The 19459-nt window shown below is 40.1% G+C and overlaps 2 protein-coding genes across 6 annotated transcripts; both read left to right on the top strand.

Moving 5' to 3' along the window:
* The first annotated feature begins 8920 nt into the window (after nt 1–8920).
* LOC306853449 (ribose-phosphate pyrophosphokinase 1-like) lies at nt 8921–14820 on the top strand. 3 transcript variants are annotated; one of them, XM_079390872.1, is made up of 8 exons: nt 8921–9264; nt 10429–10612; nt 10705–10803; nt 12190–12314; nt 12597–12770; nt 12882–13041; nt 13717–13816; nt 13848–13975. In XM_079390872.1, the coding sequence occupies exons 1-7, from the start codon at nt 9143–9145 to the stop codon at nt 13807–13809; spliced, it is 957 nt and encodes a 318-aa protein (XP_079246998.1). In that variant the 5' UTR covers nt 8921–9142; the 3' UTR covers nt 13810–13816; nt 13848–13975. The 3 variants fall into 3 exon arrangements, 2 of the variants coding, with proteins under 2 accessions (XP_079246998.1, XP_079246997.1); XR_013782738.1 differs by lacking the exons at nt 13717–13816; nt 13848–13975 and adding an exon at nt 13416–13533 and having other exon boundaries at nt 12882–13334; XM_079390871.1 differs by having other exon boundaries at nt 13717–14820.
* Nucleotides 14607–19105, top strand: LOC306853450 (solute carrier family 25 member 53-like). 3 transcript variants are annotated; one of them, XM_079390873.1, is made up of 3 exons: nt 14611–14798; nt 14896–14922; nt 17515–19099. In XM_079390873.1, exon 3 carries the CDS (start codon nt 17523–17525, stop codon nt 18390–18392), a length of 870 nt encoding a protein of 289 aa, XP_079246999.1. In that variant the 5' UTR covers nt 14611–14798; nt 14896–14922; nt 17515–17522; the 3' UTR covers nt 18393–19099. The 3 variants fall into 3 exon arrangements, with proteins under 3 accessions (XP_079247000.1, XP_079246999.1, XP_079247001.1); XM_079390874.1 differs by lacking the exon at nt 14896–14922 and having other exon boundaries at nt 14607–14798; nt 17515–19105; XM_079390875.1 differs by lacking the exon at nt 14611–14798 and having other exon boundaries at nt 14896–15379; nt 15478–19099.
* The last annotated feature ends 354 nt before the right edge of the window (nt 19106–19459 follow it).

A 19459-nucleotide genomic window follows, 5' to 3' on the forward strand; every position in this document is an offset into this window, starting at 1 on the left:
CCTGGTGAAACACACCAAATTGAGAAACTAATGGAATGCATAGTCGATATAAAAAAACTGGATGACGAGTAACTTCTTACTGCTAAATTCTGAAAAAACTGATGTGTTAATTATCGGACCTAAAAACCCCACATGTAATAATCTAGAACACTATCTAACACTTGATGGCTGCTCTGTCAATTCTTCTTCATCAGTTAGGAACCTAGGTGTGCTATTTGATAGCAATCTTTCATTTGAAAGCCACGTTTCTAGCATATGTAAAACTGTGTTTTTTCCATCTCAAAAACATATCTAAATTGCGACCTATGCTCTCAAAGTCAAATGCAGAAATGCTAATTCATGCATTTATGACCTCAAGGTTAGACTATTGTAATGCTTTATTGGGTGGTTGTTCTGCACGCTTGATCAACAAACTCCAGCTGGTCCAAAGCAGCTAGAGTTCTTACTAGAACCAGGAAGTATGACCACATTAGCCCGGTTCTGTCAACACTGCATTGGCTCCCTATCAAACATCGTATAGATGTTAAAATCTTGTTAATTACTTATAAAGCCCTGAATGGCTTAGCTCCTCAGTACTTGAGTGAGCTCTTATCACATTATAGTCCTCCATGTCTGCTGCGTTCTAAAAACTCTGGCCGTTTGTTAATACCTAGAATATCAAAATCGACTGCGGGCGGCAGATCTTTTTCCTATTTAGCACCCAAACTCTGGAACAATCTACCTAACACTGTTCGGGAGGCAGACAACTCTGTCAGTTTAAATCTAGATTAAAGACACATTTCTTTAACCTGGTTTACACATAACACACTAATACACTTCTATTATTCAAATCCGTTAAAGGATTGTCAGGCTGCATTAATTAGATCAACCGGAACAGGGAACAATCCTCATAACAAACAATGTACTCATTACATCGTAAGAAGAATGGCATCTACGCTAATATTTGTCTGTTTCTTTCTTATTCTGTTGCAGAATAAAAGTATTAATCAGCATGCGCTGATTTGTGACTGCGTGTTTTGAGTTTGAGCTCCATCAAGTTAATTCTTTATCGTCTATTTTCTATCTTAAAAACAATTTTATACACTATCATTTTAGTTTCTATTACTAACCAATTAGAGCGCCTTGTTATCACTAGTTTTATTTTGATTTCTCGAGTCTGGTATTAGCTTATAGCCTGTTAGCATTGGCAGCATGGCTGCCGCTAATCTCGCTTAGATTGCTAATACTCTATGCACACACATTACCATTGTTTCAATGTTACTTGCTTAAATGGCAGATTTGTGTCTACCTTTGAGTGCAGGTGAGGACACATTCGAACTGCATTCGGTGCAGCTGGAGCTGGAGGCCATGGAGAAGCAGATCTGTGACCTGGTGGAGAAGCAGGCCCAGCTGTGAGAGCGGAGAGCCATGCTGGAAACATCCCGGGCTGACGCTCACAAGTCCGGGGTAAGTATACAGAACGCTGCTAACACTCCCAACACCTCTACTACACCTACTACACCTCTACGCCATGGACCCTTGGTGCACCAGCAGCGGAAGGCGCGAGCCAGGCCCCGGGCGACGACCTCTCTGCCTCCGTCGGCTCCGATCTTCGAGATCTCCACCCAGAACCGCTTCGCTCCCCTCCGCGAGACGGAACACGACGCTGTGATAGTCGGAGACTCCATCGTCCGGCATGTCCGTGCTACGTTAGCTGAAGGTAAAGTGCACACTCACTGTTTCCCCGGTGCTCGTGTTTTCAATGTTTCTGCGCAGATACCCACGATCCTGAAGGGCGACGAGAGCATCTGTGCTGTCGTGCTGCACGCGGGGGTTAACTGTGGCGGAGGGAGACACTGAAGAGGGACTTCAGACTTCAGCGTCTTGTTCCTTCGAGGAACTGGGGTTACATACGTAACTTAAGATGTTCCTCTTCAGGAACTCGAGCTGCATCAGGAGACGCTTTGGGGAACGAGATACCCATGGCACCAGACTTCCAAGTCCCTGCCTTGTGTCTATCCATACGGAGCACAGCTAGGGCGAGAGAACGGAAGAGCATGGAGTGGCTCGCATGTCCAGGCCATAAAACCTGACAAAGGTCAGGGGCGTAGACCATCCCGCAGCGTTGCAGATGTCCTGGATAGGGACACCTGCGAGAAAGGCCATTACACTCCTCGTGGAATGAGCCTTGACTCCCATCGGTGAGGGGAGGTAGAATACTCATAGGCCATCTGAATGGCATCCACAATCCACCGACTGAGGGTCTGCTTGGAAGCAGGAAGACCTCTCTTAAGGGGACCGAAGCAGACAAGCAACTGGTCCGCCCTTCTCCACATGGCAGCTCAGTGGACGTATGCGTCCAGTGCTCGCACTGGACATATACGATTTAGCTTTTGCTGGTCAGGCTCCCGAAAGGGAGGAGGACTAAAGGTCTGCAGCACGACAGGCTGTGGCGTGCTGGAGGCCTTAGCCCCAGTGCACCACGGAGGAAACGTGTAACTAGGGGGTGTCTGCCCACTAACTGCCCAACAAGAGGGGTGTGGTAGGCCGAGATCGCTGCCACATAAACCTTCAAGGTGGAGTGGGTTAACCCTGCGGAGAGTCGAGCCTGCAGGAAGTCCAGCACTGTACCAACCGGGCAGTTAACTGGGTCGAGCTGACGATCTCCGCACCATGAAGTGAAGAGCCTCCACTTCAGGGCGTACAGTCTCCTCGTAGAGGGAGCTCTGGATTGAAAGATGGTCTCAACAACCCTCAGGGGCCACACCCACAGCTTCCACAACTCCGGGTGGGGATGCACAAGGGGGCCTCCTGCCTGTGAGAGGAGATCCCTCCTGACTGGAATCTCCCATGGAGAGCCGTCGAGGAGGGAAATCAGGTCCGAGAACCATACTCGGCCCGGCCAGAACAGGGCTACTAATAGCAGCCGGAGTCCGTCCCGGCATACTCTCTCCAGAACTCCGGGGAGTAGAGCAATCGGGGGAAATTCTGGCTAGACCACCTGTAATGTCATTACTCCTGTTTGTTCGTAAAGGTAATTTGATAATTTTCTTCACTACTTATATATTGTTGAAATAAAAGGTTGACTCACTTAACTCGTTATTCTGTTCTCTGAGTTCATAAAAATGTCTTTATTTAAAACATTTAAATGTAACGATTTAGCAGAAGCATTTATCCGAAGTGACTTACAAACGAGGAAAGTGTTGAGGGCTAAGTGATGTGATGAGTCCTGGATAGTCTAACGCGGTATAGATAGCAAGTTTTTGTTTGTTTATTTTTTGTTTGTTATCAATTTAATTTATTAGAAAACCAGTAGACAGAATAGAACGTACTAGCATAGACGCAAAGTAATTAATAAGAAAAGATCTTAAATGATTTAAAAAACGGCACCGCCGTGTTTATAAAAAAGTAGAATAATATAACGTAAATGTCTTGAATGAAGACGAGGTTTAAAGCAATATTTTATTAAATCAACTATATTCACAGAAATATTGGCTTGTGAACAAAAAGGCCCGCTAATATGGCAGCAAAAAACTAGGAAACAAAGTGTATAAAGCCATAAGCGTTAGGCTAACAATTACAATTAGGTGGGAAAATAAGATAAGAATGGTGAAACTGCGGTAAACAAATTCAAACTGAGGCCTGTTTGAGTAACACTCTCGTCCGTCACAAGTTTTCACCGTTTAAATGCACCCAACTACCCAAACCCTGTAACTCTATCGTAATTATTTAAAAATACATATAAGCTTCATGCCTGACACTTTTGTAACCGATTAAAAACTAGTATTTAAGCTAAACATACAATGAAGGCTCATTGCATGAAACTGTAACCACAACCGTCGTCAACTTAAATGAACAAAAGACAGTAATCAGCAATGCGCGGTCACACAGTTAACTTTATTTAAATGTCTCACTGATATAAAATGACCCTGAGTTGTTAGAAAAGAAATGTATACTGATATCACTGCAAGAAGATATTTTGATTAAAGATTAGAGGGTCATAAAAGTATTGTTCATAATAAGATCCATGATCCATAAATTTAATTTCACGATGGTTAAACTTTAACTTCTATACCAAATATAATGTTAAGATGCTAAGCACAGTTAAAGACTTTGTGACAATTCCATATTAAAATATTTTCAAATAAATAAAAAATGTGATGAACACAATATATTCAACACTATATATGTCACGAATCTGGTCCATGCTCTCCCGATTAACCACCACTAGAGGTCACCTGTTCACCACTATGACTTTTTCACTCACAACACATTGGACTCAATTTCCCATAATCCTTTGCACTGACGACATTCACAGCTGTTCACTATTTCGCCCACACCTGATCACCATTTCTCAATCAGTATCACTGTATTTAAGCCTGGGACTTCCTCAGCATCGAGGCCGAGTATTGTTTAGCGTTTATCACTCACCCAGCGATAGCTACTTTACAGAGCCATTGTTATAGTCTTAGCCTTAGTCTTGCCTTGTTTTCCTGCCGTGTCTGACCCTGCCCGTGTTTCCTGGATTTACCCTTCGCCTCTGCCGTTTGGACTCTGTTTGCTCCCCGTTTGGATTATTGCTCTCGTCTCTGGATTATCTCTCTGCCTTGCCCCTTTGGATACTGTTCACTGATCGTCGACCCACGCTTGCTCCACGGATTGCTGTGTCTTGCCCTTGCCATACCTGTTTGCCACTGTCTGACCCTGCCTGTTTTCTGACCATGTTTTTTAATAAAGCTTTGCACATGGATCCGCACGTCTCACGTCTCGTCAGCCCCGTTACAATATACATCAACAATATTTTTAATGTGTTTCAAAATATGCTTATACCTTTTAAACATATGACACAATTTGAATAAAAGAGTCTTAGAGGCAAGGTAAAATTTCATCCAATAGCTGTTTATTAAACAATTAAACATACAGCAAGGAACACAGAGGTAGTAACGTGGAAACAGAAGCAAGGACTCAATAAATGACAAAATATTTGCCACAGAGGTTTGCTATAACACATGGTTCTAGTCAAAAAAAAAAAAATCTATGCATGTCATCAGGTTTAAACACTTACTGATCATTCAGCAATGCTTAAAATAAATTAAATTAAAGTTAGACAGCTTGTCTATTGTCGAGAAAATGGTGTGTAACACAGGTACGTCACTCTGCTCAAAATATAGATTCGTTTTGCAGCATTTGAAGGGGTTGTCCTCTTGAATAGGCCAGTCACTATCGTAGACATAGATCATAGACACCACATAGTCAGACTCATCGCTGCTTTGAGACAAAAAGTTTGTTACAGCATCCTTGCTGTGTTTATTTACCAATATAGGGTAATTTTCCCCACTGGAAAAAGTACTAGATTTTCCACCAAAATTAAATTCTCTCCAAATTTGACTGCAGAAGTATGCCCAGTCTATGGCAGTCAAAAGCAGATAGTCCCATTCGGATGTATATTCTTTGTAAGATTCCAAAACATAGAGTTTTACAATCTGCAACTCTTTGTCAAACGCAAATATTTCCACACGATCATAAGACACTGGGAAATCTTTTTTCACAAAATCATCATCTTTACTGAGAACCTTTTCTTAGACCCTTCCTTTGATTTTTCCTTGGTGCTAAAGTCAGCTCCTCTCTCATTTCAACAGAACTTCTTGGCGGTGTTACACACATCATTCTTCTAGATGTTTCAGGACTGTTTGGAACAGCGGCAGCCATTGTAACAGGAGAATGTCTTCTGCAGATAACTATGTGCCACCTAAACCTTATTTAAATACCAAATTGTGAATATAGGTAGGAGTCCATAGGTGTGAAACAAACCAGGATGTGACACCTTCAAAATATGGATATTTCGATAAATATCGATACTGAAATATCTGAACGGTACCAATATTAATTTCCCGAAGTATGGATACACCGATACTAGCCGAGCTGTCACTTTCACTTCTCTCCAAAGGCGCGTGGACAAGCACCACACGTGACCGCACTCGTCTCCTTCGCTCTGGTTAAATAGCAAAAGTGAAGTGAATAGAAAGATGACTGCTCTGGTTGTTAAAGAGCACAGCAGGAGCGCTATCTGTAGGATCTATGATCTCCGCGATGCAGAGAACGCCACGGAAAACAGTTTGATTTCACAGATACTATTTAAACTAAACTGAGCTAGACAATGACATCTCTGAACTCAATAATGAAATGCCTTTAGCTGAAGATTGAGTGTTTAATCTTATTATTATACATTACTGACACTCTATCCTCTAGTTTGATACTGTTAAGTGCTTTGACACTGTATTGTTAAAAGCACTGTATAAATAAAGGTGACTTGAGTTGACCAATCTAATTAACTGACAAACACATTTTCATTATTATTTGAATTATCACTCAGTCATTTAACCCTGTATTATATGTCTTTTGCATTTCAAACACATGAAAATGCACAAATTCACACATTTACAGTGTAATCCGCACATGCATATACAAACAGAATGGATTCCCAAACGTATGTTTGGAATATGTTTTCTTACCAGTTAGGTCAAAAGTAAAGCAAAAGTAGTCTAAATACATGTGAAATCTGAGAGATGTCATGACTGATGTCATAACAAAAAACAATTTTTGTCATGCAATTTGTAATCAGTATGACCGACACCAACACCTACCACCTATACTGTTATATATATATATACAGTACCCTCCATAAGTATTGGAACAGTAAAGACAAAATTGCTCTGCTGGCTGTGGAGTCATTTACAAATATGATTAAAAGATGAATATGAGACAAAACTACAGAAGTCACATTTTATTATTAGCCGTTTCAACACATACATGTTTTAGCAGCTAAGAAGTTCAGCACTTTTATAGTTTCATCCCCCTATCTGATGAGAGCATAAGTATTGGAGCAGTTGCCTCACAGGTCTTTCAGTGATCAGCTGTGTCCTGTTGCATTAATTCTTCAGATATTAAAAGCAGGGAATGTGTCGTATCAGTTATATCCATTACTTCTGTATTCTGAATCCTGCAATTGATGATGACACACACAAACCAGGATGAAGACGAGGGAGCTGACTTTGAGAGAAAAGCAAGCAATTTGGATTCTAAAAGAAAAGAGGAAGTCAGTTAGAGCTCCAGCAAAAACAAAGGGCATGGAGAAATCAAGAGTTTGGAAACCACCAGCGACACCAGCAACCAACAACGACCTGATCGGCTGAGAAAACAACAGTAGTTGATGACAGACAAATCATAAAAGCTGACTCAGACTCACTGCTGTGATTGTGTGCAAGGGATCTGCAACTAAATAATAGCTTTTAATCTTTTATATCTGCCTATGTTCAACTGTCCCAATACTTATGTTCACATCAAATAGTGGGATGAACTCTAAAAGTGCTGTTCTTTTTATTTAGTAAAACATCTATGTGTTGAAACAGCTAATAATAAAATGTGACATTCTGTAGTTTTGTCTCATATTCATCTTTTAATCATATTTGTAAATGTCTTGACTCCACAGCCAACAGAGCAATTTTGTCTTTACTGTTCCAATACTTATGGAGGGCACTGTATATATATATTTACCAGACCTTATTTTACTCACAAATAGAAAAAAAAACATTATACAACCTGTTGGAAAAATCAAGCAATGGAACCAATGGCCAATTAGTCATCACGACTGCAATACTCTGTAGGCTTCTAATCTATTGGCATTATTATGCGAGAATCTCTATATCTAGATGTTAGAATAGTTCACATATATCACTTGTACATTAGGACCACACTTTTACTGAAACACTGATCACCTATAGCTGACAGAGTAGCTTGATAAAAGCAATGCAAGCCTGTTTTCCCTCAAACTCATTCAGCCGAGTCATTGTGAGACTGTGTTTGATGGAAATAACAAGGCAGACCGGGAAAAAAGACAGTAAGAGTGTGTTCAGTGGATATTCAGGTTCAATCGGGGATGAAGAGTCTGGACTTCATCTTCATCTTTGTCTTGTTAAGCACAAAATCCAGCAAGTGTTGTTCTACCAAAGCAAAAGCAGTGGGACATTACTGCTTCCCAACATTGTCCTGTGACGTTAAAAACACTCCCTTCAAATGTCCCTTGAAACCAGAAAAACAAGATTAGACGGCAATAATTTGAGCTGCTAAAACTACTGGAGGAATGAGTGTAATTAGGGGAGGAAGCAGATGTCTGAGGCAGAAAGATGAGTAGATAGAGAAATGTTGGAGCACCTGCTCTGAAGGATGGGGAAATAATAGCTGTCATACGGTTTAATAAAGAATATGAAATACTCCTTCATGAGAACATGAGAACATATCATCCCTGTCCTCTAATGCTCTCAACTATCCTCCTAATTTGTCCTGTAAGAGCGGCGCGTGGTCATTTGTAAATGATATGGGTCTGGCTTCTGGTCTCATCCACATCAGCTTTTTTAGCTGCAAAAACAGCTTGTTTTGCTGCTTGATATTGAACATTGGTGTCTTTCTTACCATATTATTTTAATGTATTCTCTTAATTATGAACACACTGGTTTGCATAAAACAGTTTTACCGTTTACTTTGTTATTCTTCTCATTAATGAACCGGAAGTCGTGCCCATAGGAGCCCATTGAAGAAAAAATAGGATAGGTTTAGCACATTAATGTCTAATTTGTGTAGCTTAAACCACTTAACATGGCTTAATGCATTAAAATAGTGTTTAAAAGACCAAACTCAACCTTGTCTGTACATAGTATGGTTTATTAATAAGGTTTATTGAGTTTGGTATTTTTAAAAACACTGTTTTACTTCATTAAGCCACTCTTTATGAACACTTCATTAAAAGCGTTGCATTCTTAATCTGGACTCATCTGCACATTATATGCTCTGTTAATAATGAGTTTGGTCATTTAAAAACAAGTCTTGGATGGACGGACGGACGGACAGACAGAAGCCTCACTCCGGTCCAGTTAGCGGCGGAGCAGGAACCGCAGAAGAAGAAGAAGAAGAGGCGTGTCTGTGACGTCACGCGCGTAACGTCCAGAATCAAGTATGGCGGAAAGGTAGTGGCGACTCACACTTTACCGGTAAAAGCGACATCGGGTAGCAGATATCTGCACGATTCATCATTCTCCGTCTTCAGCTCACGCGCACACATCCCGTCTCCTCGCGCAGTCTCTCTGATCTCCGCGGAACTGACAGAAACATGCCTAATATCAAGATCTTCAGCGGCAGCTCGCACCAGGACCTGTCTCAGAAGATCGCGGACCGTCTCGGGCTGGAGCTAGGGAAAGTGGTGACGAAAAAGTTCAGCAACCAAGAGACGTGGTGAGTCGTTTAAGGAAATCATCCGAGCGTGTTTTATAGTACTTTAACATGTTGAAGTGCCGTTTTCTTCGAGGGCCGCGGGAGTTGTAGTTCAGACGGTGGCTGCCAGCGCTCCACGTGGGTTTCAGAAAACTACAACTCCCAGAAGGCTGTGCATCTGCACGCGAGGCGATGTCGGTTTGGACGCACATTTTGTGACTAATATTGCCGTTAAATAGCATTTAGAAACGAATGTAGGAATGTAAATATATAACTCATAAGTCATAACTCATGCTTCTGTAGCGTATACCTTCCAGTCATGCCATGATGGCTTTAATGATAGTCTGGTGGGTCAGTAGGTGTTATCATAAGGCCTTAGTTTATATTTATTAATTTGTTAGGGGAATCATTATTTCTCTGCTCGTTATGTTTAAATAATGCAATAACCCAGTGTGAACACTGATAAACAGAATTAGATTTCGTCCTATAACACATGCAGTGATGAGATGACGATGCACTCAGTGCTGGGAAGGTTCCTTTGGAAATGTTATAAGTTACAGATTGTATAATAATAATATAGATTATTATAATTTCATTTTAAAGCACAGCCACCACAAAACCAGTCTTTAGCACATCTTACTTTGAGATTGTTCTGAAGTTAAATACAGATTTAAAATCATAAGATATAGTTTAATAGCTATGCTGCTGTTTTTGAAATTAAATCTTTGCAGAGCTATAACAGCCATCTAACAATGCCTTGGGATATATATATATAAAGCATATCCATAAACCATATAGGAAATAAAACAGTTGAATAAGCATGTGTCCTAAACTCCTGAAACATTGCTGTCTCATATTTTAGAAGAAATCAATCAAACCTGTATGTGTGAAAATATTCAACCCCCTTTGTAATCATTAACATTTTTATAAGAAACTGATTAGTTACTTTTATTTTGTAATTAAATTGCGTAATTCCGTTACATGTAACGAGTTACTCCAGCAGCTTACAAGTGATTACCATATTCAAATATACTTTTATTTACATATTACTCCAAGAATACATGCTATTATTATTAGTGTTGTCCATTTAAGGAGAAGCTTTAATGTTAGTTATCTGTTAGTTATGAGAGTGTTGCAGTGAGACGATGTAGCGGAGGTGTTCACTAACGACATGTGCTTCTGCAGCGTGGAGATCGGAGAGAGTGTCCGTGGAGAGGATGTGTATATAGTGCAGAGCGGCTGTGGAGAAATTAATGATAATCTTATGGAACTTCTGATTATGATAAACGCCTGCAAAATCGCATCGGCCTGCAGAGTCACAGCGGTCATCCCATGCTTCCCGTACGCCCGGCAGGATAAGAAGGACAAGGTGGGCTGTCTCTAATCAAATCTGTCAGTGAAACTGAAAGGAGGACAGTTTTTTGCTGTTGTTGGGAAGTTATTTACACTTATTTTCTGCAGAGTCGGGCACCCATTTCTGCCAAGCTGGTGGCAAATATGCTGTCGGTTTCTGGTGCTGACCACATCATAACCATGGACCTGCATGCATCTCAAATACAGGTGGGCGTTACAGCACTCCGAAGGATTTAGTGATGCAACACACACACAAAACTGATTTAGAACCAAATGCACTGATTACATTGCAAACAGAACTTGTTTTTCATAATTGTTGCTGAAAGTTCAATGCAAACGGAGATATCATCTTTTAAAATTCTGGCGGGTTAATGCCTACAAAAACAGCTTGTGAAGACTACAACGAGTTACTTCCCGGGTTCATGATTGCACGTAAAATATAAATACACACACATGCATGTATATATTTAAGAAAAATATGTTGTTTATATATGAAGTATATTTCTGTATAATAAGAATAGCCATGTAAATATTTTCAAAATATATACTGTATGTGTGTTTATATATACTAGTAATTCCAAATGGCCCTAGCCTGTGTTTCTCTATTAAAACATCAGCAGGTGAGTAAGTGCATTTATACAGCCTTTAAACATTCATCACGATCTCAAACAACACAGTTGAGATCTCATGACAGAGTCTTTCGTTTAGTTCGCTGAACTCTAGCTTGTTTGTCTGTTTGCAGGTCGATGTCGGTGGCCCTTGTGCACTGATCAGACACACAGATTGCTTCAAATAAGCAAAGTGTATCGTTACAACAGCGAAGCTCTGATTCGGGGATTTGAACTCTTGTTATCTGGCATCCGCGCTCATGAACGCTTGCGTAGTAGAGGCACGTGCAGCAGTCTGCAGTAACATTTGTCTCCTTTTTTTTGACACAAATAAAAAGAGATTTTTGGTCTTTATTTTTCTTTTTATACATTTTACTCTCATCTTACGATGACGATGCCAACAAAATTGCAAGATGATAGAGTCATAGTTATCGTTTATTAACCTTATTGTCGTCTAGTCTTAGTCATGGGGAGAAAGGCTAGTCAACAAACATTTTTCGTCATAGTTTTCCTTAATCTCAAGCTCAAAGGTCAAAATATGTGGCCCTGAACCACAAAACCAGTCATAAGTCATTTTTTAGATATACATCATCATCATCTGAATAAATCATCTTTCCATTGATGTATGGTTTGTTATGATAGGACAATATTTGTCTGAGATACAACTATTAGAAAATCTGGAATCTGAGGGAGCAAAAAAATCTAAATATTGAGAAAATCTCCTTTAAAGCTGTTCAAATGAAGTTCTTAGCAATGCATATTACTAATCAAAAATTAAGTTTTGATATATTTACGGTAGGACATTTACTAAATATCTCCATGAAACATGATCTTTGCTTAATATCCTAAAAGAGAAATGTATAATTTTGATCCATACAATGTATTGTTGGCTATTGCTACAAATATACCTGTGCTACTCATGACTGCTTCTGTGCTGCAGGGACACAGATATATATCTGAGTGATTTTGCTTTCTTCCTTGTTAGGGTTTCTTTGACATTCCAGTGGACAATTTATACGCAGAGCCTGCGGTTTTGAAGTGGATCAGGGAGAACATCCCCGAATGGAAGAACTGCACCATCGTGTCTCCAGACGCCGGAGGAGCCAAGAGGTCTGGAGGCGTCCCGTTTACTGCCTGTTGTGATTTCTTTGATCAATTTTGCGATTTCGATTTTAATCACGATTTTGGCACACACAGACATGCTTTACAGTCATAAATGCATTCAATGTGAATTTGAAACATACTTCCAAAAGAAAACCAATTAGAGCTTTATCAAAACGCTGTAACATCTCTCTAGAACAGACATAAGCGCGATGATTTCGATTAATCGCTCAGCCCTGCTGATTAGTGTGTGTCGTGGAGGATCCCTGAGCTCTGTTTCTCCATTGACAGGGTGACCTCCATTGCAGACAGGCTCAATGTTGACTTTGCCCTCATTCACAAAGAACGGAAGAAGGCCAACGAGGTGGACCGCATGGTTCTGGTGGGAGACGTGAAAGACCGGGTGGCCATATTGGTGGATGATATGGCAGACACCTGCGGCACTGTGTGCCACGCTGCTGATAAGTAAGAAGCTAAAGAAAATATTAATGATTTATGTTATCTGTAGCGCAGATTTTGTGTGAAACCGTGTGCTTCAGTAGCCGTAACGCTCTGCGTGCGTGTGTGTGTGTGCAGGTTAATATCAGCAGGAGCAGTTAAGGTGTATGCCATCCTCACCCATGGCATCTTCTCTGGACCAGCCATTTCACGCATCAACAACGCCGGCTTCGAGGCTGTAGTTGTGACCAATACAATTCCTCAAGAGGAGAAGATGAAGCATTGTCCCAAAATACAGGTTTGTCCCGTCAGAATGCTTGTGTTCAGTGGGAGACACTGGATTCTGAGTCTGTATTGAATCAATATAGACTAGTCTCTTTTTTTTTTTTCTCCACCAAAGTGAAGAGAATTTAGTCCAACAACAGCAAAAGTATTTAGTTACTTTTTTAATTATTATTTTTTTAAAGGTGTTTTACAAAGGAGATGAAAAAGATGCATTTTATTTCATTTTTCCCCAAAGGGCCAAAATAACATTTTAAGGACAATATATTACTTTTTTTACTGCTTTCATAATGTTTGATTGCAGAACATGTATATATCAATAAAAAGAGACAAACTTGTATTTTTTTATTATTATTTTTTTATTGAACATTGAAGGAACATGTTTTGTAGAAAAAAAGTGACTTATTTTGTTTAGAAATCTTATAAATGTATGCAGTGGTGAGGAGTAAAAGGGACCTAGTATTGGTAAAAAACTAATATTTAAGTTAAGGTAATATGCATATGCATGCCGCTGCCTGCGATCGCATCAAGAAACACAGTGCAGTGGTTTAGAGGAGAAAGAAACCAAATGCCCCTTAAACCGTGATGCAGCCTAGAAAACAGAAAACCTGAATGATGTGTGATAAAGAGATGTCTTCTCCATTGGCATGGTATCATGCAGATTTTCTTTCATGCTAACTGATCTCTGCAGGTCATCGACATTTCCATGATCCTCGCCGAGGCCATCCGCAGGACCCACAATGGCGAGTCTGTGTCCTATCTCTTCAGTCACGTTCCTCTGTAACGACCAAACCAGAGCTGCCTCGTTCATCTGACCCAAAGACAGCCGAGCTGAGGACTCCAGCAAGACCTCTTCAGCTCCGTCCTCACGTCTTTCACAGTCTGCTCTACTCAACAAATCTCTGTTACAATCTGAGACTGTTAGGTTAACCACGGCCAGATCTTCCCACGACCTCATTTATTTATTTGCATTCATTCCTGTGCTCGAGAAAAGTAAAGTCACATCATGGAGAGATGGACACTCTTTTTGAATTTCAGGGTTTATTTGACAGATGAAAGCGGTTTTAGCTCGTTTTCTGTGCAGGCTTAACAGTAGATCCTTAACAAAAATCACTTTTATCTCGCTTTCCTGATTTAGTTTTTTCATGGATGGTTTTTATGAATGTTTCTATAAAAAATACTAATTTTGGTTACATTATGCCATTCTGATTAGCCTCAGATTCCTCTGTGTATTGATTTCACTGATATCTTTGACTGAATCATTTGTGTTTCAGAGGATATTAAACTGCTTTGGCATTATTTTGTTCACGTTCTTGAAACATTCGCAGTTCATATATTCTTATTTTGAATGCATCCTGCTAAAAAGAGAGATTTGAAAACGAGCATTGCTTTTGTTAAGTAAGTAATTTGTGGAAGTGAATGTGCACAGATTACAGGAAGTAAAACATATTAAATCAAACCATAAAAACAACCAGAGGTGAGAATGAATGGCTGGGGTGTAAGATGTACAAACATAATGCTGATATAGGTGTGTGTTGATGGTTCATAAGAACAGTACTAGTATCCTGTTTGCCGGAAGCAGAGCATCACGTGGGCGTCTAATGCACTGAATAACGGAGTGACATCTTTCTCGATGATAGAGATCAGTCACATCCGTCAAACTGCAGGCTTTATATTCTTCTTCATTGATCCGAGTCTGTCAAAATAGCGCATGTTTATTGTGAAAGTGACAGTAATTGATTTCCTCAGGACTCGGAGAAGCTCGGATTGGAGGTAATAAACGGGCTTTATTGTGCGTTTTCTTCTTTTCTCATCACTTTCATTTCAGCCGATGTATCGCAGTTCATCTGTTCTGTTTGTCGTTTTACAGGAAAAAATTACAGAGATATTTCCAAAGGTGAGGCTGTATAATAAGGGCAGGATGGGCTGTGTTTGCTCCGATTAATATGCATCAGCATCAGGGAGGGATTGTTTTTAAAGCCAATGCAGTTTCATCATTTAAAACAGTGTATGCACAAAACGAAGGGAGTATTGAATATTTGTGCTGTTATTGCTCATTTCTAAATCGCTTTGTATAAACCTAAAGCGTCTGCTAATGAATATAATACAGAGAACACGTCCTCTGAACAGAAAGAGATGTTTCTTATGATCAAGAGAAGATGGCAACTAATTATACAGGATATTCAATAACTCTTTTATTGGCCATACAATGACATGTCTCTTAGCAAATAATGTCTTTTTAAGCAGTTATTGTTCTAACTATTATGTTAAAAGCCACAGATAATATAGTCTCTTTGTTTTAATTGGACAGACACAGAGGAGTTTGGCAGCGAGACTAATATGTTTTCAATATTGTTAGGATTTATAAAATTAAGATGACATTTAATGACCTTTACATCTTTTGGAGATCACAGATTTCTTTGCAAACTGATTATGCTTACTGATTATATAGTTTATATCTTAAACTATATAATGAACTAGAATAAATATATATGCATTTTTGTACTAAAATCTGTAATAATTTCCTGCGGCTCCCTCTGGTGGCCCACAGCAGTGATGTGATCATTCCCATTGAAATTCATGAAACTAATCTCTTCCTCAGACTAATGACTTGTTCTCCATATCATATGTACAATATTTAGATAAGTTTGGAGTTTGTGCACACAAGATATAGGCATATTAGTCATACCGGGCCACACCTAATACACGTGTCAGATCATATCTGCTACAACAGATCACAACAGATACAATCACTTCTTTCCCAGCATGGTCTAGTGCTGACGTGTGCAATGTGTGGCAGAGGAGTTACAAAACAGGGTTTTATCAAAAGTTATGTTATAGATAAACATAATGATTAATACATGTTTGCAGTTATCAGTCAAAATGTAAGTTAGCTTAATATAGCATCACCTTGTGACCTGTTTTCACAATATTTGATACACACTTGTTTTCACATGATAAACGAATGTCCAATTTTGGACTGGTAGGCCATTCAGAATTTACTAGCTGCTGGTGGCCATGTTTGTTTATTTATTGATTGATTTTTTTTTTTATAGTTGAGTCATATTAGAGGATATGCCACCCAGCAAAGAAGATTCATACCAATTTCAAACTTCACAGATTATTTAGTGACACCGTTATGAAGGAATTTTAATTGTAAAGCCCCCTATTGGTGCAATTTTAATTCAGCTTGGCGAGCATGAATGTCATGTGTGTAATAATACACTTTGCTGGGCTTGAGAAAAAAAAAATGGTTTCAGAGTTATGATCCAAAATGCAAATTGCCTTCTTCTAGCCCCTCTTAGCATTAGACAGATGCATGTCTGTCACAGAAGATCATGGGACCATCTGCTAAGACTGACGGTCTTTAATGTCCATTGACTTCTTTGAACAAAATCCGCTGGACAAACTACACTCACGTTTAGTTTTCTCTAGTGTTGCAGCTCTCAGGTGCGATAGGTTGCACTCTGTGTACCTGACATTACATCACTTAAGTTATATATTTCACAGACAGATAAATGTGGGGAAATAAGAGCTACAGACATCACAGCCACTGCACTGCTAAATAAACAGCTAGAATCTGCCATCTTCCACATACATACAAAACCATTGCTATTCACATTAATTTGCAATGCATAACTGAGTTATTTTCCATGAATGTGTGAGATATTAGCAAATATGTGACCCTGGAGCACAAAAGCAGTCTTAAGTCGCTGGGGTATATTTGTAGCAATAGCCAACAATACATTGTATGGATCAAAATTGTTGATGATTCTTTTATGCCAAAAATCATTAGGATATTAAGTAAAGATCATGTTCCATGAAGATATTTTGTAAATGCCCTACCATAAATATATCAACTTAATTTCTGATTAGTAATATGCATTGCTAAGAACTTCATTTGAACAACTTTAAAGGAGATTTTCTCAATATTTAGATTTTTTTGCACCCTCAGATTCCAGATTTTCAAATCTCAATTTTGAAAAATTAACACTTATGACTGGTTTTGTGGTCCAGGGTCACATATTGGTCAATAACTGAAAGAAAAACAAAAGGCAGTAAACTAGCCACTGACTTGACTTTTTTTTGAATTACCTAAGAAAGTACTGGTAAGATAAGGTAACTAAATGGGGTAGGGTTAGGTTTAGGGGTAGGCTCTGGGTTAGTACCTAGTTATTGCCTAATTATTGTAATAACCTTAATAAGCATGAGGAACAGAACTGTAAAATACAGTGCTACCGAATTTTAATTTTGGGGTGAACTGAACCTTTAAGCGTACAATGCTTTTGGGAAACGCAGTCCAGTGTGTTTATGATTATCATAATAAATTAAAAACAATGTGGTAAGTACTAGTTTGCAACATCAACAAGCTGTTTTGTTCAGCAAAAATAACGAGGCAGATGACCACGCACTCTCTTATATTAAAATAAGGTGCACAGCAAGAGCAATCATTACTGTAATGTGACTCTGGACCCCTCACTCCCCGCAGTGTCAGAGATGGGAGGCGATTCGCAGGGAGCCGCTCTGGAATCAGCAGACTCTTGGGTCCGGTTTCACAGCTTTCTGCACGGAGGGACGTCGAGTCTGATCTCCACGCTGACCACCGTCATCACCTTCCCTCTGTACAAGACCGTCTTCCGTCAGCAGCTGCACAGCACGGCGGTACGAGAGGCGGTGGCTCAGTTACTCAGCGAGGGTCCGGTGAAACTGTACCGTGGCGTGTTACCACCCTTACTGATGAGATCCCTGAACGGGACGCTCCTGTTCGGCCTCCAGGACACCTTCCTGCAGCGGCTGCGGCTCTGGGGCTGTGTTCCCAGCACTGCTCTGCCGGCTCTGGCGGGTTTGGGTGCAGGTGTGCTGGAGGCCGTGGTCTTTACCCCATTCGAGCGCGTGCAGAACGTCCTGCAGAACAGCAGGAATGACTCCAACCTTCCTACATTAAGAAGCATACTGCACAAGCTAGCTTCGAGGCCGTTAGTGTCAGGATACTACGCTGCCTTCTTGCCCATACTGGTCCGCAATGCCTTAGGGAGCAGCCTGTATTTTGGGCTGAAAGACCCCGTGTCTGAGACTCTCAGGGCTTGTGGCTGTTCTCCTGTAGCGTCCTCCTTCATTACTGGTGTGTTGAACTCAATGGTGATCAGTCTGCCGCTCTACCCGCTCTCTGTGCTGGTGGCTAACATGCAGGCTCAGGTGGACGGAGGAGGTGGAGGGGTAAGAGGCAGCTGGCAGCAGCTTTGGGACGCCCGTCAGCGCAGGCTGGCTCTTCTGTACCGCGGAGGATCGCTGGTCATCTTCCGCTCATGCATCACCTGGGGAATCACCACTGCCATATACGACCAGCTGAAGAGGCACTCCAGATGATCACCAAAACCTCGGCTCAGGTCAATACTCCATGCTGCTTTACAACAAACTTGATGGATTTCAGTTTGGCAGGGATGTTATTTACTGTATCTCCAATCTGCTGATGTATGCACTGGTGCAATAGTGATGCAAGATGTATAATGTAGACGGTGTTAAGGATTGAAGCTGTGCAGTTGCTCAGTTCTGTTAGAATGTGAATCAAATACAAATGCAATTAAGAGAAAATGCGCCTGCTCTGGTTCTTCTCAAATACTTTTTTTCTAGAGCCTGTGAAACCTTGTGTTGATTTTAGTTTTGAGCTGTTTGTATTGTTTTTAATAAATAACAATGACATATTTCACTTAAAGGAGGTCAAAATTAGTGTGTTTCTTCATCAGATTTGGAGAAATGTGTCTCTGCATCAGTGACAAAAACACCACAATAATCCACAAGTAATCCAGCACGATGTTAACTGATGGACTGGAGTGGTGTGATGTTTTTATCAGCTGTTTGGACTCATGCTGACGGCACCCATTCACTGCAGAGCATCCATTGCAGCCTGAGACACTGATGCAGAGACACATTTCTACAAACCTGATGAAGAAACAAACTCAAGGAAGGCCTGAAGGTGAGTACACTTTCAGCAAATGATTATTTTTGGGTGAACTACTCCTTTAATGGTACTATATTGAAAATGTGTGTGATTTTCTACTTGTTTTATGTAGATAAAATCTAAAACTAAAAAAGTTTTGGTCTAATTTCTATGAAGTGAAGTGAAGTGACATTCAGACATTCAGTGAAGTGGCAACATTCATATAATAATTTAGCACTAATTACAAATAGAATCAAACAAGAGTTATATTATAAGGCCTTGCAAGAGAAACTGTGAAAGTCCTGTTGGAAAGTAGTTTAATGATTTAAATTAAAAGAGGGTTCTCTCTATTTCCTCTAAAGGTATGACAGAACCTGTATTAGCGTGTATTTAGGATTATCAGTAACTGAAGGTTAATCGCCACAAGATGGCGCTGCTGGCCGATTCATTGCCTCACTAAATAAAAAATATCAACTGCAATATTTAATATAAATGG

This window comes from Barbus barbus, assembly GCF_936440315.1.
Source record: "Barbus barbus genome assembly, chromosome: 33".
NCBI classification, from domain to species: domain Eukaryota; kingdom Metazoa; phylum Chordata; class Actinopteri; order Cypriniformes; family Cyprinidae; genus Barbus; species Barbus barbus.